The sequence below is a fragment of the Halichoerus grypus genome, chromosome 2 (genome assembly GCF_964656455.1).
Source record: "Halichoerus grypus chromosome 2, mHalGry1.hap1.1, whole genome shotgun sequence".
In the NCBI taxonomy this organism is placed as follows: domain Eukaryota; kingdom Metazoa; phylum Chordata; class Mammalia; order Carnivora; family Phocidae; genus Halichoerus; species Halichoerus grypus.
The window spans coordinates 148,884,548-148,905,796 of NC_135713.1; the positions used below are offsets into that span (position 1 = coordinate 148,884,548).

Here is a 21,249-nt window from a genome sequence, read left to right on the forward strand (position 1 = left end):
GGGAGGAGGGGGGAGGAGGGGGGAGGAGGAGGAGGGGGAGGAGAGGGGAGGAGGGGGAGGGGGAGGAGAGGGGAGGAGGGGGAGGGAGGGAGGAGGAGGGGGAGGAGGAGGGAGGGAGGGGGAGGAGGAGGAGGAGGGGGGAGGAGGGGGGAGGAGGAGGAGGAGGGGGAGGAGGAAGGTGAGGAGAGGGAGGAAGGGGAGGAGGGGGAGGAGGAGGGCGGAGGAGGAGGAATGGGAGGACTCCGCAGAGAAGCCCCACCCCGCGCTGCGGGGGCGCTCAGCCGGGCGGCCCGGGTGCGCGTGGGCGGTGGGGCGCTCGTGCGTCCGGGGCGCGGGGACCCTGGGAGCCTGGCGCGCGTCCCCCGGCCAGTCGCTGTGGCCGCTCAGATGTGAGGAATCGCGTCAGCACTGGGAAGGGAGCCAGCCCCGGGGTTCCCAGGGTGACCCTTCCCAAATCACCTTCTCGCCGGCAGGCTGGAGAAAGCACAACTTGAACCCGAACGCCAAACGCGGCTCCGGCCCCTTCTCCGCCCTCTGGCGGCGACAGTGAAGTAAACCTGGTGGGCAGTTTTACCTCCGCTACGCTCGGGGGTGCACCGGGCGGACTTACGTTGGACTCCACAGGAGTCCCGCGGGAAACGCTTGACCTTGCAATTTGTATAAGAAATAAAATAAAAACGCCCCGGACCTGCGGCTCTACGCGGGTCACCATTTCACCGCACGTGTGCGCCCCAGCTGGCCAGCTGGGCACGCCGGGTCTGCGCAGCACCCGCGCGTCTGGAGCCCCTCTGCAGCCTGAACCCCCGCGGCACGGAGGCCGCGCCCTTGTCACCCCGCGTTTCGTCCCGTCTTGGAGGACCCGTGGTGCGCATTCCCGCCAGCGCGTGCCCTGATGCCCTGAACGCCTCAGGGTAACCTCCGGCCAAGACTGCAGGGAAGTCACTCGCGGCGACAGGCCGGGGAGGCACGGAGAGGCGGCTCCAGGGGATCTCCCGGGGGAGGCGGGGCGCACAGTACACTACTTTTTTTATTTTTAGAGAGTTTTTCAGTCTTCCAGCAAGCCACTTTATTTTTAGAAGAGTACACGATCGCTGATAAGCGCTCGGAGCAGGCATTGTGCAGGGGGCTCGTGAACTACGCGCCCCGCTCCACTCCCGCGGGTACGCGCGCACCTTGGCCCTCGCGTTCCTGCGGAGCCACCGCGACGCAGCCTCCCAGCGCGCGTCTAGTCCCCGGACGGAGCTTGGGCAGATTGACGCTTGGGGCTTTACAGCCCCTCCCCGCCTGGGGAACTCGTCTTTTGTTCCACATTAAAATACAGAGCTGGCCGGGGGGCAGGGAGCGGAATGGACGAAGGGGGCCAAAAGGTGCAAACTTCCCAGCTACCACGTAAGTCCTGGGAGTATCCGCACACCGCATTTTGAGAAATGGAGACTGACGTGCTCTCGCCCTGTGTTTCCTACTGGGAAGGTTTGAGGGGGCGGCCGGGATTCGGGTACAATATAGGTAACCCCACAGACTGCTCTTTAGGAACTCAGGGTTTAATATGGCTACTGTCTTTCACATTTTCTTAAATTGAAAGCCAAAGAAACTCGTCTCACCCTGTATGCATGTGTGTGCAAACGCGTGAAAATGAGAACAAATTTCCGGGAACGACACGCTGACACAGAGCGAGGAGAAGCAGCAGCCCCTCCATCATCAGAACTAGGTCACCTGCTCTAGGAGTGGAAAAACCACAACAAAATTCCTTACATTCTCCTTGTTCTGAAGGAAGCCCAGACTCCTCTCACGCCTCTTTGAAATGTATATTTGGGTCGCTTTTTTGGCGTTTGGCGACGTTTCTGGAAGAGGGAGGAGAGGACAACACTGCCCCCGCCCCCGTTAAGCAGAACCCGGGGAGCAGCTGTAGTTAATGAAGAGGATGGAGGTTCGCACCTGCCGGTGATTCCTCCTCCCACGGGTGCGCCCGAGGAGACTCCGCACGTTCGCAAATGCAAACTCGGCTCCAGGGTTGGGAGCCGCCCGCGCCCCTTCTTGCTTTAACTGGTCGCTAACAGTGCGTCCGAACACTAGAGCGCCGGGGACCTCCTGGCTTCCCTTCTTCCTCCGAAGGAGATTCCCTAGGAACACGATCTGCTTGTAAACTCTATTTAAACCACCTTCCGCCCCAAACATCTGCATGACAATGTGGTTGTGGGCACGCGTCCCCGAGGCCTCTGCCACTCACCTCTGGAGGGCCGGAGCTGCCCGAGGCTCCCATTCCACCACCCCCCGGACGGGGCTGGAGGCCGAGCGAGCCCTTACCGCCGGGTCCCGACACCAGAGTCGCGCAGTGGCGGTGGGTGCAGCCCGCGGCCGAGCCACTCGAGAGGGCCGGGCAGAGACGCGGACGTTACCGACTTGCGCCCGCTCCCCGACCCTCGGCTTCCCAGGGAAGGCGCGCGGCCGCGGAGAGGGTCGGCTTCTAGACCCTCCGCTGGGCCCGCCCGCCGCTGGTTCCGCCGCGGAGGCCGTGCGCCCCGGGACGCAGTGCTGGCGGGCGGGGACCTCGGCTGTGACCCGCGCGCACGGCGCAGGAACGGCGCGAAGCCGGGCGCCTCGTGGAGAGGGCGGGGCAGAGGAAGGTCATGGCGGGTCCGGCTGGACACAAGGGGAAGGTTCTGGAATCCTAGAAAGACCAGGTGGAAACGGTCCCGGAAGAGAGCCCGGACATCGGAAGTCAAAGGCACTGTGTGTCCCCAGAAATTCCTCGACGTTTCCCGGGCCTTGGTTTCAACAATTCAGGAATTTGGTACTTGGATAGTTGCCGAGGAGTTATCATTGCACTAACTCTGTGTTAGTGGAAGCAGCAAATTAAAAAATAATAATATAATAAAACTGCTTAAAGAAATGATATCAAAGGGCGCCTGGGTGGCTCAGTCAGTTAAGCGGCTGCCTTCGGCTCAAGTCATGATCCCAGGGTCCTGGGATCGAGTCCCGCATCGGGCTCCCTGCTCTGCGGGGATCCTGCTTCTCCCTCTCCTTCTGCCTGCTTCTCTGCCTACTTGTGCTCTCTATCTCTCTGTCAAATAAATAAATAAAATCTTTAAAAAAAAAAAAAAGAAATGATATCAAAGAGTTGTGGGCGTAAATAACTGACCTTGAGACATGCAGATGGCGGGGGGGGGGGGGGGGGGGTGATGCTAAAGATACAAGTAAATTCTAACTTTCCACACGAGAATGTGTAAAGAAAGACAATGAGAATACAAAGGCACATTTAAACTATCCATTCCTGGACTTGGAAACCTGGATCATGGAAGTCATGGGTCACACGGAGTCAGTTCTAGCTGGTGCATCTGTCCTTCCTGCCCCGGGGGGGACCGATCCGGGGCCCACCTCCCTTACAGGTGCAGAATTCTGGGCCTTACCATTCCCGGGGAGGCCTGGGAGCCAGACTTTTCTCACTTCCCACAGTGCAGTCTTCACGGAAGATGTTACTTACAGGCCAAAGAGGTTTTGGTTCCCAGACATCCCACAGATCCGGGAGAGAATTTTTACGGGACGCTGTCTCCACAGCCTGTTGGTGGCTGAGACGTACGAGGGGCCCCTTCAGTGACTGCTGGATTCAGACACCGGTAAGAGGCAGCTGTCCTTCCAACCTTCAAGCCCTGTGCTGACAACTGTGTATCTTCTCGTCAGTGAGCAACCCACACTTCTCTTTCCTGGCCTTTCCCAAAATGCTGCCTGAACCAATACCTGTCAGGATCGTCCTAGCTTTCTGAGAACCCTTCATCAACACCCCATTATATTAAAAGGTGCGTCACCATCTGTGCCAGTGTTAAAGGGGAAAAAAAATTCACGACACTTGTTAAAACACTGTAAGGCAGCCTATTCAAGGGACGAGAGGGATGGTTATAGGGACCAGGCAGTGGAGTCTTGCAGTGGGGCAGAGAGATCGGGCTCAAGTCTGAATACAACAAGGAAAAGTGGGAATTGATGGCCAAAGAGCAGGGTGGGAGTCGGGATAGAAAGTTACTAAGAGGAAACATTAGGAGTCAAGGGGGATTCTGGCCACAGCAACATGACCCAAGGGGATTCCTGCAGGGTGATCTGACATCACCTGGGGGACCCTCATCAGGCATCTCCAGGGTAGTTGCCAAAACTGGACGATGCAGACAGGAATGGGGAAGCCCAGAAGCCAGGTCTACTTGAAAACATGCTCAGGAAGCCGGAGAGGAGCTGCGTTGAGGAGAGAATGTTTGCCTATGACAGCCCAGCCTCATTCCACAAAACAGAATGGAAGTGCTCGGAGTGCATCGTGAGGCATGCGCCTTGTCCAGGCTGCAGGCAGAGAAGCCTGGGAAACACTGACCCGCAGAGCGGAACCCGCACTCTTTAGCCTGGTGACCTGGTCTCCGGGTTTCTCGCGCAGTTCCGTCCAAACAGCAAGTGTCTTCAGGGGACCTCCCCTTTGTGTTAGCTTCCCAGGACCCCTCCCGCCTACGTTTAAGCTGGTGAGGCCCCCTGATAAACCTAAACCAAACGTCCATGAAGCCCCCTTGGAGCTATTATCGCAGGCCGACCACGGAGGGAAGTCTGAAGCTGGGGGGCCCCATTTGCCACGGACTGCCCACCTGATCCCTTCAAAGTGCACTGAGCCCTGGTCACCTGCAGGTTCCTTCCTGGGGCGAACACCTCTGCAGGGTGTGGGGCTTCTGCAGACCGTCCTTGGGGGGGGGGCGGAGACGGGGCTCAACAGGGAAGCATTTTGTTCCTCTCCCACAAAGGGGATCACCACCCTCCTCGGCTAATGGCCACGTTTTCCCTTAGTTCATCTTTGTGTCATGCCTATGGGGTTTTCAGGTCGTCCACTCTGAGTTGATGCCCGTAAATGACACCCACAAAGTGCTCTGAATTAATCCAAAGAGGAGAGAGATAGGACAGCCGATATGCTGGCAATTAGGTCCCTATTCCGAGGAGACGGCTCTCAGTGAAGACAGACAGGCATGCAGAGATGGCCAGGGGAACAGTTCTCAAGTCTGCCTGGTTAGACGTGGCAGAGAGAAAGGTGAAGGGGACAAGTTTCAAGTCACATTGAAGGGTCTCATTTATCCACAAGAGAGTGCACAGGAGACTGGAAATAATCATTATAAAGAAGCAAGACTGGACACAGTTCCTAATATGGCAAGTCAAGTTAGTGGTTGTGTGTGTGGGGGTCTTTCCAGGCCTTGGAAGCCCATCACCCCAGTCTCCGCCTGTGTCGTCACGAGGCTTTCTCTGGGTCTGTCTACACGTGGCCTACTTACTTCTGTTGTTTTGGGGGATTTTTTTAAGATTTTATTTTTAGGGGCACCTGGCTGGCTCCGTTGGAAGAGCACCAACTCTTGATCTTGGGTTTGTGGGTCCAGCCCACATTGGGTGTAGAGATTAATCAATACAATAAATACACTTAAAAAAACTATTTTATTTTTAAGTAATCTCTATGTCCAATGTGGGACTTGAACTCATGACCCCCCAGATCCAGAGTCGCATGCCTCACCGCCGCAGACAGCCAGGACCCCAGGTGGCCTATGTGTAAGGCATCATTAGACTTAGGGTTCAGACTAGGGCGCCTGGGTGGCTCAGTCAGTGAAGCATCTGCCTTCAGCTCAGGTCATGATCCCGGGGTCCTGGGATCGAGTCCCGCGTCGGGCTCCCTGCTCATCGGGGAGCCTGCTTCTCCCTCTGCTGTTCCCCCTGCTTCTGCTTGCCTTCTGTCAAATAAAAAAATAAAATCTTTAAATAAAAAAAAATAATAATGATAATAAAAATACTTAGGGCGCAGTGTAATTCAGGGCAACCTCTTCTGAACTTGACTACATCTTCAAAGACCCAGTTTCCAAGTAAGGCACATTCACAGGCATGAAGGGCCATCGCTTCAGCATACCTTGCTGGGGACACACTGAGGCCCAGCCTGCCGTCAGGGTCACCCCTACGTGCACAGGAGCCTCTGAGCTTGAGGGAGAGGCCAGCAGACCGGGAAGGGCCAGTAGCTATGGTATCAGGAAATTCGGGAAGACGTGGCACTAAGTTCCAGAGCGTTCAGCAGAACTGCTTGGAGTCGTTCAGAATTCACGCCTGCAGCGAAACTCCGCAGATGGACCCAGGGGGTTCACAGCAGCAGAATAAATGATACACACTAAAATAAGAGGGGTCGAGGCTCACAGGCAGCTAATGGAGGAGCAGGAGGACCCAGTCGGTATCGCTGGCTTTGCATGGATCCATACATAACGTTTCTGATGTTTGAGCTGTCTCACCGGATCTTCACGGAGACACACCTCCACACCTCCCAGCATTTAAGTACCTTACAGCCGGCGGCACAGACCAGATTTCCCTGCTCCTGGAACAGAAAACACCCAAGGTAAGGACACCAGGCTTATAGGACTTAAACGACACCTCAGTCCTCAGGCTGGATGAAGATGGAGACAGGACACAGTCCAGGCTCTGCAGGGAGGATCAGGTCACACGGGGGTGGGATCCAGGATGGGGTCTCTGTTCTGAGAGGAGGATCAGGTCCCGCAGGGGGTGGGATCCAGGATGGGGTCTGTGCTCTGAGAGGAGGATCAGGTCCCGCAGGGGATGGGATCCAAGATGGGGTCCGTGTTCTGAGAGGAGGATCAGGTCACACGGGGGTGGGATCCAGGATGGGGTCTGTGCTCTGAGAGGAGGATCAGGAGCACAGGGGGTGGGATCCAGGATGGGGTCTGTGCTCTGAGAGGAGGATCAGGAGCACAGGGGGTGGGATCCAGGATGGAGTCCCTGCTCTGAGAGGAGGATCAGGTCCCGCAGGGGGTGGGATCCAGGATGGGGTCTGTGCTCTGAGAGGAGGATCAGGAGCACAGGATGGGGTCTGTGCTCCGAGAGGAGGATCAGGAGCACAGGGGCTGGGATCCAGGATAGGGTCTGTGCTCTGAGAGGAGGATCAGGTCCCGCAGGGGGTGGGATCCAGGATGGGGTCTGTACTCTGAGAGGAGGATCAGGTCACACAGGGGTGGGATCCAGGATGGGGTCCGTGCTCTGAGAGGAGGATCAGGACACACAGGGGGTGGGATCCAGGATGGGGTCCGTGCTCTGAGAGGAGGATCAGGTCACACGGGGTGGGATCCAGGATGGGGTCCGTGTTCTGAGAGGAGGATCAGGAGCACAGGGGGTGGGATCCAAGATGGTGTCTGTGCTCTGAGAGGAGGATCAGGTCACACGGGGGTGGGATCCAGGATGGGGTCTGTGCTCTGAGAGGAGGATCAGGTACCGCAGGGGTGGGATCCAGGATGGGGTCTGTGCTCTGAGAGGAGGATCAGGACACACAGGGGGTGGGATCCAGGATGGGGTCTGTGCTCTGAGAGGAGGATCAGGTCACACGGGGGTGGGATCCAGGATGGGGTCCGTGTTCTGAGAGGAGGATCAGGACACACGGGGTGGGATCCAGGATGGGGTCTGTGCTCTGAGAGGAGGATCAGGTCCCGCAGGGGGTGGGATCCAGGGTGGGGTCTGTGCTCTGAGAGGAGGATCAGGTCACACGGGGGTGGGATCCAAGATGGGGTCTGTGCTCTGAGAGGAGGATCAGGACACACAGGGGGTGGGATCCAGGATGGGGTCTGTGCTCTGAGAGGAGGATCAGGTCCCGCAGGGGGTGGGATCCAGGATGGGGTCTGTGCTCCGAGAGGAGGATCAGGAGAACAGGGGCTGGGATCCAGGATAGGGTCTGTGCTCTGAGAGTAGGATCAGGTCCCGCAGGGGTGGGATCCAGGATGGGGTCCGTGCTCTGAGAGGAGGATCAGGTCCCGCAGGGGATGGGATCCAGGATGGGGTCTGTGCTCTGAGAGTAGGATCAGGTCCCGCAGGGGGTGGGATCCAGGATGGGGTCTGTGCTCTGAGAGGAGGATCAGGTCCCGCAGTGGGTGGGATCCAGAATGGGGTCCCTGCTCTGAGAGGAGGATCAGGAGCACAGGGGGTGGGATCCAGGATGGGTTCTGTGCTCTGAGAGGAGGATCAGGTCACACAGGGGGTGGGATCCAGGATAGGGTCCGTGTTCTGAGAGGAGGATCAGGAGCACAGGGGGTGGGATCCAGGATGGGGTCTGTGCTCTGAGAGGAGGATCTGGTCCTGCAGAGGGTGGGATCCAGGACGGGGTCTCTGCTCCGATAAGAAGGTCAGGATACACGTAAGAGTGCAGGACTCAGCCTGCACTGTGCCCTCCTATCCTGCAGGAGACTATGTGGTACTTTCGGGCTCCAGCTTCCTGGGATTCCAGGGAGCACTGTGATAAAATGCTGGTGGTTCGCCTAGCACATGCAAACAGATCGTGTGCAATGTCTCTGGTTCTCCCTCCACCCTCTCACGCACGCACACCCGTCCCGTGGGGCCCTTGAGCTCTTTCCTCCCCCTGAGCCTCAGGGGCCCAGCCTGAAACTGCAGCATCCTGGGATTCACCTCACTTGAGCAGACAGAAAGGAAGGTCAGAACGGGTGGAAACCTTCTTGGAGCCAGAGCGTGAAAATCAGCGGGACGGAGGTCCCCGGGAAGAGAGACCCAGCAGAGCAGCTGTGTGCCTAGCTGTCCCTCTCCCCTTCGGCCATCCTCCCGTCCAAGAACCCCACTCTCTGAGGGCATCCAACCGCGGAAGCGTCCCCGGTGCCCCTCTCCTCCTCCATCCTTGCTGGAACCAACCGCACGGGCCACTTTGCTCTGCCCCGGTGATCAAGCCTCACTCCAGCCTCTCCAGCTCCTCCCTCAAGGCACCCCCACAAAACCCTGGTTGCCTCGGTCAATCCGAGCGTGTCAGACTACAGGCTGGCTGCTGGTGGTCTGGCTGAGTTGGCTCCCGGCGTGCAAGGTGAGCAGGGCACCGCGTCTCCTCCTGCACTCACACCTCCACACCCCCGTGCTCACAGACCGCTCCCAAAACTAAGGCTGGGGAGGTCTCGGTTTTTCTGACCACGAATGAGTTCACGGAACGGGATGGCATGTTTCCCGAGGGACCATGTGGCCTTCCCAGAGGCTCTCATCGGAGCCCCTGAGCACCTCTCCCTGTAGTTCTGAAAGTCCTTTCCCTTTCACAGAAGAAAAAAGAAAACCCATAAAAATGGAGCAGCCATCTTGCGACAAAATTAAGGAAGCCAAATTCCTTCACTCAGTGGAGTCTCCACGGGACATGACCTCTGCTGGATCTGGGGTGCCGCGGCAAGCCCCGTGTCCTCGCCTCCCGGGAGCCTGGGAATAAGTCACAGTGATACCTGGCACTGTTATTCCTAGGACTCCTTGCAAAGCTAGAGTGACTGAGCGTCTAGTCCGCCGGGAACCACGATGACCCATGAGCGACAGAGCTTCCCAAACCACACGGAGCTGGACGGTCGCCCGGTGCCTAGTTAACCACGCAGGCTAGGCGTGCAGCCTGGGGGCTTGTGTCTAACGAGCTCCCAGGGAATGCGGATGGGGCTGGCCCAGACCCCGTGGGAGGCCGCACATCCTCACGTGTCTGTATTCGCTGTAGGAATACGGGCGGCCCGTGTGGAGTAGTGACCGGCTCCCCAGGGCAGACCTGGCTGCGTGCAGACTCCGGGTTGGGGCAGAGCTACGCATCATGCCTCACTGTGCGCAGTTCCCACCCCACGGGGGGCGGAATTCGTCACTTCCTTCGCGATATCCCTGCCACCCTCCCAGTGTGCAAAATGAGCCTGTCCCACCACCTCCTCCTGCACTCAGGCCTCCAGACCCTCCCACTCCTCTCGGTAAGCCCTGGGCCCTGTGTCGGCAGGGGCTCTCCGGGGAAACATCCACGGCGTGTGTGCGGGGGGCGGCGTGAGGACAGAGAGAGTGACTGACTTAGGGTATGTACGCAGAGGGACGTAGGGGGTGCGCGTAGAGATACGCGGGGGGTGCGTGTAGAGATACGCGGGGGGTGCGCGCAGAGATACGCAGGGGGTGCGCACAGAGATACGCGGGGGGTGCACGCAGAGATATGCGGGGGGTGCGCGTAGAGATATTTAGGGAATGCGTGTAGAGATATTTAGGGTGTGTCTGTAGAGATATTTAGGATATGCGTGTAGACACATTTAGGGTACATGTGTAGAGATATTTAGAGATATGCACGTAGAGACATTTAGAGTACGTGTGTAGACATATTTAGGGTGTGTCTGTAGAGATATTTAGGCTATGGGTGTAGACATATTTAGGGTATGTGTGTAGAGATATTTAGAGATATGCATGTAGATATTTAGGCTATGCGTGTAGACACATTTAGGGTGTGTCTGTAGAGATATTTAGGATATGCGTGTAGACACATTTAGGGTGTGTCTGTAGAGATATTTAGGCTATGCGTGTAGACATATTTAGGGTGTGTCTGTAGAGATATTTAGGCTATGGGTGTAGACATATTTAGGGTATGTGTGTAGAGATATTTAGAGATATGCATGTAGATATTTAGGGTATGTGTGTAGAGATATTTAGAGATATGCATGTAGATATTTAGGCTATGGGTGTAGACATATTTAGGGTGTGTCTGTAGAGATATTTAGGATATGCGTGTAGACACATTTAGGGTACATGTGTAGAGATATTTAGAGATATGCACGTAGAGACATTTAGAGTACGTGTGTAGACATATTTAGGGTGTGTCTGTAGAGATATTTAGGATATGCGTGTAGACACATTTAGGGTGTGTCTGTAGAGATATTTAGGCTATGGGTGTAGACATATTTAGGGTATGTGTGTAGAGATATTTAGAGATATGCATGTAGATATTTAGGCTATGTGTGTAGACACATTTAGGGTGTGTCTGTAGAGATATTTAGGATATGCGTGTAGACACATTTAGGGTGTGTCTGTAGAGATATTTAGGCTATGGGTGTAGACATATTTAGGGTGTGTCTGTAGAGATATTTAGGATATGCATGTAGACATATTTAGGGTGTGTGTGTAGAGATATTTAGGCTATGGGTGTAGACATATTTAGGGTATGTGTGTAGAGATATTTAGAGATATGCATGTAGATATTGAGGCTATGTGTGTAGACACATTTAGGGTGTGTCTGTAGAGATATTTAGGATATGCGTGTAGACACATTTAGGGTGTGTCTGTAGAGATATTTAGGCTATGGGTGTAGACATATTTAGGGTGTGTCTGTAGAGATATTTAGGATATGCATGTAGACATATTTAGGGTGTGTGTGTAGAGATATTTAGGCTATGCGTGTAGACATATTTAGGGTACATGTGTAGAGATATTTAGGATATGCATGTACAGATATTTAGGGTACATGTGTAGATGGAGAGATTTAGAGAGATGGGTGACTGGCTCACAAGATCGTGGAGGCTGAAGCCCATCCACATTACAGACAGTAAGCTGCTTTACCCAAAGTTTACGGATTTCAATGTTAACCTCATCTGAAACCACCTTTGGGTGGCTCAGGTCCTGACCTCAGGGGCCTGAGATGGAGTTCCATGGGCTCCTCGCTCAGCACTCGTGCGTCCTCCACTCGTGCGGACGCTCTGTCTCTCTCTCAAACAAAACCTTAAAAATACCTTCCCAGCAAATCTAAACCAGCGTTTGACCACAACCTGGGCACGTGGGCCTGGCCAGGCTGACACCTGAAATAGACCATCACACCTGCTTCTTCTGTTAGTGGACTGTGTCCACCTCGGGCTCCCAGACAGGCACACACCCCCAGCCTGTGAGCCGGGGAGGGGAGCGCCCAGAGGCCACCTTCCCTACTCTCCTCCCCTCGCCGCTCCCCTCTGCCCTGGACCCCAGACCCCTCCCTCCCTCAAGATGGGGCCTGGGCTGCCCCCACCCACCTGGGGCCCCGTTTCTCCTCACCTCCCTGCTCACTCCAAACGGTGCTCCAGCCCAGCGGCCCCATGGCCTCCAGTCCGCTCAGGGGCGTCTCTACCCAGTCCCAGACCAGTGTGTACATGCACATGGGCCTGGCAGTGGGACGCACCCCACGCACCCCCCCTCTTCTGTGAATCACACACACAAGGCTCAGCACTGCCCAGGTTCCCACCACCTGGGGGGGGCCCACTGTTCCTCCTCCTCTTCCTCCCCCTCGGCGCCCTCCGCACCCCCCCACTCTCTTCCCAGTGGGGGAGCTGCCATGGCCCAGTTCGGCCTGCTCTTCACCCCTGCGTGTGCATCCCAGGGTCTCAACTCCTGCTATGTATTGTGAGCCCAGATTCCACCTCCAACCTCTGCCTTCTCCCCCAAGGGCCATCCCTACCTGTCATTTGGGCCTTTCAGACGCAGCACGTCCCGAAATCCACCCTTGTCTCCCAAGCCCTGTCCAGAAACCTGCTGTTTCCTAGACAAGCCCCTCACTCACCCAGTTCGGACCCAAACCACAGCCCATCCTCTACCATACTAGAGGACGCCAGTGGGAAACTGCTGCCGCCCACCTGGAGCACCTCTAGCAGCCACAGCGGAACGGGCACCTCCTGCCCGTGTCTTCCCCGACGGCTTCGAACACAGCCCCTGCCTCTTCTGTGTCCCTCCAATCCGTTCGGCACAGCGACCGCGGGAAGACGAGGTCCCTGCAGCCTGGCCCCTACTGGACTTGCTGAGTTGAAGGGCGGTCGCTCTGTTCCAGCGCCCTGCTCTCCCTGTTCCCTCTGCTGGAACACTCTTCCCCACACCCCTGCGCTCTGCTCGTCAGAAGAGCTGCTGAGCCCTCCCCTGCTCTCCGTCCCAACGTCTCCTCAGGCAGCTCCTTCCAGTCCTCACCCTGTTGTATTGTACGCCTTTCATCTTCATGGCATCTCTGACCAGCACTTTATTTACTACCCGATGTCCCTGCAGGCCTCCAGAAGGGAAGCCAGGGTCTTCTGTCCACTGCGGTGTCTCCAAGGACGGAAGAATTGGTGGCAAATGGAAAATATCTCATAGAAATATACACGGTCAGCGGCAGTAATGTAAACCAAAGAAACGCACACACTGGGCGTGAGATGGTGGACGGTCCTCGGGCAGGGTCTCCATGCAGGTTCAGCCCATGCTTGCTGCACCTGACAATCCCGGCAGGGGCAGAAAGAGACGTTTCCACGGCGCCCATGCCGTGGCCCTGCCCCCAAGCCCCGAGAGCCCACTCCTCTAGCTCCCGGGCCACCTCCCTGCAGCTCCCCCCCCGGGCCTCCACCTGGGACGCTGTTCTCACGCCTGCTTGAGCTTGACCGACTCGGATATCCCTGCCGCACGGGATCCTGCCCTGGCCTCTGGAACACACGCGCACCGCCAGCCCCTCTCCAGGCGCCGTTCCTTCACACTGCTCACTTCTGCCACGCGCATCAGACAGCAGATGGTGTTACAGAGTTTGCTGACTGCTTGCCTGCACCCTCCCCGGGCGAGCCGGCTGGGTTCCTGGATGTGCCCTGAGTGCCTGGCAGGGGCTCAGTGTGTTTACTGAGTGCCGGAAGGATCCCAGATGCCCTCAGTGAGGTGGACGGCTTCATCTGCGTCTCCTGGATGAAGAAACGAGGCTCGGAAAGGTGGAGGACGCCCGAGATCACCTGGTTAGGACATGAGGAGGCAGGATTTCTCCCAGCGGCTGGTTCTAACCCCTGTGCGGAGTGAAATGCAGAAGACACGCAACCTAAGGGCCTACTCTGAGCTATGAAGGGTGCACAGCTCACGGGGAGGGATCGTTCAGGGGAAGGAACTGGGCTAAGCAGCACAGACCGATCTGATGCTGTATGCTAGCCATTTCTAGGCTCCACGTTTTATCTGGGGTAGAACTGCCCTGGGCAGAGCCATGAGCGCCAGGTTCCCAGCACTCAGCTGCTGGCTCCCCAGCCGGTCACAGCAAAAGGAGGGTGTGGACGCGCAGACCTGTGCCAGCACCAGAGCCCAGCCTACCTTGGGCAGATCCTTGGTCCCTCCCTGGGGGAATTGCCCCTTAGAGCCGCGGAGCCGGGCTGGCCGGTGCTCCTGAGGTCCGAGGTGTGCGTGAATCCTGCTAACAGTAAGTCTGCTCAAGTCCGAAGGGGGTGGCCCCACAGAAGACCTCTGGGTGGCCCTGGTTATTTGGGGGGAATACTCACTGTTCACAAAAAGCTCCACTCCTTCACTTTGGTGCATCTCCTGCTAAAGTCAGAATCCAGGCGTCTGGCAAATGGCGGCTCCCAGTAACCCCGCTGGTCAGGACTGATTATGGAGTTTATGGGAAATGGGAGGCGCCCAGGCCCACTGACCGAGAACACACAGGTGAGGGTCCAGATTCCTCAAGTCCATTCGCTCTCTCCCCCTCTGTTCGGCCAGGCCACTCTCTTTGGGCAAACTGGTTTTCTTTCTGCTTGGCCTCAAGCAGCGATCTGCACTCAGGCGCCCCTGTGGGACACGGAACCTTTCCTTTGCCTCCTCTCCCGTGGGAGAGGCCAGCTTCAGCGAGGAGCAGGGGATGCAGCAGGGTTGGTACCCATCGGGCCTGCTCAGGGATCCGACAGGCTTTCTCCCAAGCTCGGGAACCTGGAAGACTCGAGATGGATCCGGGAAGACCCCGCGGAGCCACTGGGCTATGTTCAGCACAGGGCAGAGGCCAAGGAGCCCTGTCTGGGGGCACGGTGGCCCCAATCCCCGCTCACCCCTCACTGCCACCGGACTTCAGAGGCCCATAACCTCTCTCTCCACCACAGTAGGAACATCTAACTGTACCCTCCCCTGAAGCCGGCAGTGAGCTTCCTGACCACCCACTGGGGCCGGGTCTGACCCCAGCCCCTCTGCGCATTCCCCAGCGTTGTCCTGATGCTCAGAAGGGCCATACAGCGGGCAGCCTTTCTTAAACTGTGAAACTCCCAAAATGGGCTTCATCCCAAGAAAGCCCGGCGTCCCGGAGTGGATGAGGCTTGGGGGGGGGAGGGGTCTCTGCGGCTGCCGCGAGCCGGGCGGAGGGGAGGGGTTCTGGCGGCGAAGGGGTTGGATCCGCCAGGGTATGGGGTCGGGCGGGTCACAGGCGGGCTCGGAGATGGAGTGGCCCGCGGCGCGCGGGAGCAGGGCTCACCTCCTTCCGCTCCCCCCCCCCACTTCCAGCATCTGGGCGCGGCTCGGGGGTCGCGCTCGGCCCTTCCCGGCGCCCGCAGCCCCGGGGGAGGGGGGAGCCGGGCTGGGGAGAGCGGCGGCGGGAGGAGTCCCCACACGGCCCTTTGGGCAGCCGCGCGCGCCCCGCCGCCGCCCGCGTCCCCGGCCGCCCGCTCGCCCGCCCCCGGCGCGCGTCCCCCGCGCGGGCCCCGGGTCGTCCAGGCCGCCGCGGCGCGGTGGGTCCACAAAGCCCCCGGCCGGACGCCGAGGCCCGGGCGCGCGGAGCCGGGGCGGGGCGGGGCGGGGCGGGGCGCGCGGGCCGGGCCGGGCCGGGGGGTGTCGGATGTCACCCCCCGCGCACACCTCGGCCGGGGGGCGGGGGAGCGAACCACTGAGATGCGGAGACCTCCCCGGTCCTAGAGCGGAGCAGGAAGTGTCCCAGGGGAGGGAGCCGGAGGGCTCCGGCCTTTCCTTTCCTGCGCGTCCGGCGGGCTCCGCGGCGGCCAGGCTCGCGCGGCCCGCCACCGGGGACGCGCCGCGGCGGTGAGTGCGGCCTGGGCGGCCCGGCTGCCCGCGCGCCCCGCTTCCCCGCGCGCCCCGGCTCCCCGCGCGCCCCGGCCGCCCTGCCCGGAGCCGAGCGGCGGGGACGGTGCGGGCGGGGCCGCAAAGCGACACAAATGCTGTTTTTCAGGCGCCTCCATTTGCTCCCACGTCTCCAGTCCCGGGCGCAGCGGCGGTTTTCTGGATGAGCCGGGGACGGAGTGGGCCCCTGCGAGGAACCGGCCCGCCTCAGGAAGGACGCCCGGGGCAGCGGGCTGGGAGGATGAGGAGCTGCTGCCGGAGACTTCCGCCGCAGCAGGAGGGACTCGAGTTAGACGCCGGGCCGGAGTTCCAGGCGGTGAGGTGGGCAGCCGGGGGCTGGCGGGACTGCGGGCGCGCTCGGGTGGCCGGGCGGGGAGGCGAGAGAGGCAGGCAGCGAGGAAGGCTGGCCCCTCCGCCCGGCCTGGCGTGCCACCCTCCTTCCTCTCCGCCGCTCGGGCTGCGTCCTCCCGGAGCGGCTTTCGGCACGCCCCGCCTCCTCCGCGAATGCCCCCTGGGCCAACGGGAGTTCGTTCGTCGGGCATCTCCTGCCGAGCCGCCTGCGTGCCAGGTGCCCGGGTGACAAAGAGGGACCGGCTGCGTGCTCGGGGGCGATCCGCAGCGCCCGGAGCGCTGCAGGCGCGGCGCGAGGCTCCCAGCCCGGGGGCCGCCCTGAGCCCCCTGGAGGCCGTGCCGGGGGGCGATGGCCGAGCGGCTGGAAGGGGGCGGCCAGGCGCGCTGGGACGGTGCTCCAGCTGCTGGCGCGGACACCCTCAGAGGGCTGCGGTGAGGCCCGAGCGGTAGGCGAGGGGCCGTGTTTCCCCATGTGCCCTTCACTTTCTGGAGTCCCCCGCCTAGAGGAGACGCGGCTGCCCTCTGACGTCCCTGGGGAGGTGTGCGCCCCCGCCCAGCCCCTGTGCACTGAGCGCCCCGCCTCTGTCCTGCCTGAGGAAGGGCCGGGAGCTGTGTGCTGTCGCGTTCACCGTGGTTTGGGGATGACCCGGGGAGGGGTGCAGGCAAGGCTGAAGGCCAGGGAGGGCGGCTTGGGACCCCAGAGTTGTACTCAGACTTCGGAGGGAGGGGTGGCGGCTGACCCGCAGCGCTGCTGCTTCTGAGTACACAGTTACTTCTCTCTGGTGACACGCAGGGTGCGGCTGCGTCCCTCGCCTCTCCGCGTCTCTCCTCTCTCCCCGTCTCTCCTCTCTCCCCGTCTCTCCTCCCTCCCCCCGTCTCTCGCCTCTCCCCGTCTCTCCTCTCTCCCCGTCTCTCCTCTCTCCCCGTCTCTCCTCTCTCCCCCCGTCTCTCCTCTCTCCCCCCGTCTCTCCTCTCTCCCCGTCTCTCCTCTCTCCCCGTCTCTTCTCTCTCCCCGTCTCTCGCCTCTCCGCGTCTCTCCTCTCTCCCCGTCTCTCCTCTCTCCCCGTCTCTCCTCTCTCCCCCCATCTCTCCTCTCTCCCCCCGTCTCTCCTCTCTCCCCGTCTCTCCTCTCTCCCCGTCTCTCCTCTCCCTCCGTCTCTCGCCTCTCCCCGTCTCTCCTCTCTCCCCGTCTCTCCTCTCTCCCCGTCTCTCGCCTCTCCCCGTCTCTCCTCTCTCCCCGTCTCTCCTCTCTCCCCGTCTCTCCTCTCTCCCCGTCTCTCGCCTCTCCCCGTCTCTCCTCTCTCCCCGTCTCTCCTCTCTCCCCGTCTCTCCTCTCTCCCCGTCTCTCGCCTCTCCCCGTCTCTCGCCTCTCCCCGTCTCTCCTCTCTCCCCGTCTCTCGCCTCTCCCCGTCTCTCCTCTCTCCCCGTCTCTCGCCTCTCCCCGTCTCTCCTCTCTCCGCGTCTCTCGTCTGCAGTTCTGTCCAGCACCCACCAGTGCTCGCCCGGCCACCCGCGGGGTTGACTTCTGGTCCCGGGTCTGCTTTGAATGCCCTTCCCAAGCACGTCTGCCTTTATCTTCCCAGCTGTTTTTGCAAAAGTCTCAAGGACAAGGACGGCAACTTTGGCTCCAAAGCCTCAAGATAACGTCCTGCTCGGCGCGTGCGTCTCAGGTCCTGTTCCAGAACCTGGCCACCAAAGGTACCACGGCGCCTTCTTTCCATCTGTGTCCTGCGTGTGGCCCCGTCCGTGTCCTGTCCTGCTAGCACTTCTCTCCCAGACTCCCCGCCTTGTGTGTCTGGTCACCCAGCGAGGGGGATCACGTGATGGTGCGGTGGGGGCGGGGGTGGTATTTCCCTCGCCCCCTCGTGTAAGGGGCAGCCACGCGGACCCCTCCCGCGCGGCCCAGACCTTCTCTCGAGGGCTGGTCTCTGTGGGCTCTTGCACACTCCCCAACACCACCCCCAAGAACCTACCACAGCAGACCGGAACATTGAAGCCAGTGATTTCTGTTTGGAAATAGGGTCGTCTTCTGCTGCTGACCCCCATCAAACCCCATCATGCCCACAGCCCTGTGCCCCCGAGTCTTGGCTCCGAAGGAAAGTGAGGAGCCCAGGAAAATGAGGAGCCCACCGGGAGAGAACCCTAGCCCCCAGGGGGAGCTTCCCAGCCCCGAGTCCTCCCGCCGCCTCTTCCGCCGGTTCCGCTACCAGGAGGCGGCGGGCCCCCGGGAGGCCCTGCACCGCCTCTGGGAGCTGTGCCGACGCTGGCTGCGGCCCGAGAGGCACACCAAGGAGCAGATCCTGGAGCTGCTGGTGCTGGAGCAGTTCCTGGCCATCCTGCCCCGGGAGATCCAGGGCTGGGTGCGGGCCCAGGAGCCCGAGAGCGGCGACCAGGCTGTGGCGGCCGTGGAGGCTCTGGAGCGGGAACCGGGGAGACCGTGGCAGTGGGTGAGCACAGGGCGCTGCGCTGGGCTGGCTGGGGCGGGGGCGCTTGTGGAGAGGGGCTGCCCTGGACGTGGAAGCTCGGCAGCATCATGTGTCCCCTGGCCGGGGGGAGAGTTTCCATCTGGAGCTCCGGGCTTTGGTGAGGCTCACGCTGGAGTTGGTGTCCCAAGACAGCGGGTTCCGCTCCTTGAGGGGCCCTGTGTGAGCCTCCCGTGCTCCGCCGGGAAGGGCCCCGGCAGGCCCGGGGGGGACGGTGTTGGCCCAGTTTCTGGCTCAGCCACCAGCCCTCCCTGGCCGGGGACCTGTCCACCTGGCCCTGAAACACCCTCCCTGGGATTGCAGCTCAAGCACTGTGAGGACCCCGTGGTGATCGAGGATGGGGACGGTCCTCCGGACCCGGAGCAGGAACGGCTGCCGGCAGAAGCCCAGGGCGACCTCGCCAAGAGCCAGGACACCCAGCCTGTGGCCCTGGCGCCGGGTCCCGGGCTCCCAAGCAGACCGCCAGGCCAGCTCAGTGGGGATCCAGGTACCGGCCAAGGGGGTGGGGGAGCATGCATACCCCACCCTGTGCCCTCGCAGCGGCGCCCGGCCTCAGTGTTTCGTTCTCATCCACGGGACAGCCATGAACGCGCTGTGTGCGGGGTCTGGGTCCTTCCCCAGAGCGATTCGGTCAGACCCTGAGGAGCACGTCTGTCTTCGTCTCTGTGCTCGGCCCACGCACGGGGACCACTGCCCACCTGTTGGAGGGTGCGTCTGCGGGCCTTGTCGGCTTGGGGACCAGCCAGGCACCATCAGTGCTCGATTAGGAACCGTATGGCTTTTACTGGCGGCGAGTCCCCAGTGACAAGTCAGTCACCCTTACTGGGTTTGTTGAGAGCAGCGGCCCCGGGCTGCCCATGGTCATCCTGGCAGGTGGCAGTGACCTCCACACGGGAGGGTTGGTTTGGGTGGACTCGCCACGTTGTCCTCTGGCTACAGCGGGGAAATAGCCAGGGGGGCATGCTTGTGGTCTTTTGTAATGTAGTAAGGTTTGTAGATAAAACAAAAAAAAAGGCATCTTAAGTTTCTCTCTGTGTGAAATTCACCTGCCTTCTGTGCAAGTCTCCAGCTTCTCCCTGCTTTAACGTCAGGGCGGCTGGCCGCACTGGCTCGCTGGGGCTTCCGTGACCAGCGTCGTGCCCCGGGCAGCTCCCACAGCAGAAACGCATGTTCTCTCAGTTCCGGGGGGCCAGCGCTCTCCATCGGGGCGCGGGTGGCTTTCTCACGAGCCTCTTCTCCCTGTGTCCGTCCATGTCCTCATCCCTCTTTATCAGGACGTGAGTCACTGGCCCAGGGCCTGCCCGTGGGACCTCAGTGTAGCTCAGTTACCCGTTGGAAAACCTTATCTCTGGGTGCAGTCACACCCCGAGGTTACACGTTCCTGATTGGTCACTGGGGGGAGCCTGCGGTAAAAGCCATATAGTTCCTCATCGTGCAGGTGTTCCTAAAAAGCTACATTTCGGTGGAGACTAAAGGCTCTCCAGGGCGATTTCCACGGTGTCCATACGCTCCTTTCTCTCGGGGACGGGTGGGGCAGGGCTGTAGACCGTTGCCCAGAATGCAGCAGGTACGAGACCAGAAGCACAACAGGCCTCCCACACGCGAGCCCGCCCAGCCTGCGTGAGGGGCGGCAGAGTGAAGAGGCTGCCTCTCAGCGGGGACGGCCACCTGTCCCTGCTGGCTGAGCTCGCCCGGTCACTCGCCCTCACTGTGGTGGAGGCTCGTGGCCCAGCCCTGCAGGGGACGGACACCGGACGCTAGCGTCAGCTTGGGTGGGGATTCAGCATGTGACATAGGCTTAGCCTCCTGGGTTGGCCCCGACCCAGCAGACGCGAGTGCTCCAAGCCTTCCCCTGGGGAAGGAGCAGGTTCCTCCTTCTGAGGAAGGAGCTCGTTTTCATGGGGCAGCCCCATGGCCAGGTGCGTGGCTCCCCGCCTGCGACGTGTTAGGGTCCAGGCGGGAGAGGACTCCTCCCACAGCGGCGCAGAGGTGCCAGGGGCCCGGGGTGAGGGTGGGCGGGCCGATGGCGTCAGAGTGACGGAAATCCCTGTGGTTCGCAGGTGCTCTTCATGGGCCGCCTCCTGCGGGTGCGGAAAGACACGCTTCTCCTCTCTCTTTCAGTTCTGCAAGACACCCCCCTTCTTCAGGAAGCGAGTTTGAGGGACGCACAGCAGGTGACGGCCCTCCAGCTGCCCCCGGTGAGTGATTTCCACCAGAGCCCCTGAACCCCAAACCACTGCCCTCTGCACACACAGCATGGTGGAGCGCAGGTGGCCTCGGATCTCCATGTGCCGTCCTCTGGACACTCTAGGGCCCCCCGTGAAAGATGGGAGACCGCACAGCGTACCCGTTTCTGTCCCAATTGTCACACTGATTGTGTTCCGGAGTGTTGGGAGGTGGAGGGAGAAGGCACAGGTCATTGCAGTACCATACACAGCCGGGCGCATTGTCCGGGAGTCTCCGTGGTACGTTCCCATGTGATACTGCACACGTCCAAGCAAGGCTTCCTTTTGCAAGCGTGTCCCCATGCGATGGAGAGCCTGTCCGACCGGTGGTCTCGCTCCCTCTTTTCCGGCCCTGTTGCTGCCTTTGGCTGCGGCTTCTCATAATGCCTCCTTCGGAAGTTTTCCTGACATGTTCCCCTGGCTGGCAGGCGATGTGGTCTCATTCCCTGGGGACGTGGGTGACATGAGGTGTGGACCTGGCAGACAGAGCGCTGTCTGAGGGTCCCAGGTGTGCCTCCAGCACCGTGCATCTGACGGGACTTGGGACCCAGGAGTGGGGTCGGCTCAAGGTGGGGAGGAGCTAGTGGGTACGT

General features: G+C 60.3%; 1 protein-coding gene and 1 long non-coding RNA gene across 10 annotated transcripts in view; one reads left to right on the forward strand and one right to left on the reverse strand.

Moving 5' to 3' along the window:
- Positions 1-5,423: 5,423 nt before the first annotated feature.
- On the reverse strand, positions 5,424-15,498 carry LOC118554022 (uncharacterized). 7 transcript variants are annotated; one of them, XR_013445909.1, is made up of 6 exons: positions 15,379-15,498; positions 14,043-14,328; positions 13,858-13,954; positions 12,733-13,562; positions 5,906-6,358; positions 5,424-5,732 (listed from the first exon to the last, which is right to left on the reverse strand). It is a non-coding gene; the product is annotated as an uncharacterized LOC118554022 (long non-coding RNA). The 7 variants fall into 7 exon arrangements; XR_013445907.1 differs by lacking the exon at positions 15,379-15,498 and adding an exon at positions 14,999-15,285; XR_013445908.1 differs by lacking the exon at positions 15,379-15,498 and having other exon boundaries at positions 12,733-13,010; positions 13,142-13,562; positions 14,043-14,978.
- The window catches only part of ZNF496 (zinc finger protein 496), a 29,134-nt gene continuing 23,304 nt past the window's right edge, over positions 15,420-21,249 (forward strand). For 2 of the 3 annotated variants that reach the window (XM_078067706.1, XM_078067708.1), the window contains exons 1-6: positions 15,420-15,558; positions 15,707-15,918; positions 17,532-17,646; positions 17,969-18,395; positions 18,735-18,918; positions 20,553-20,629. In XM_078067706.1, the coding sequence (XP_077923832.1) occupies positions 18,006-18,395; positions 18,735-18,918; positions 20,553-20,629 (651 nt within the window). In that variant the 5' untranslated portion in view covers positions 15,420-15,558; positions 15,707-15,918; positions 17,532-17,646; positions 17,969-18,005. The remainder of the gene's footprint in view (positions 15,559-15,706; positions 15,919-17,531; positions 17,647-17,968; positions 18,396-18,734; positions 18,919-20,552; positions 20,630-21,249) is intronic. The other variant, XM_078067707.1, reaches the window with a different exon arrangement.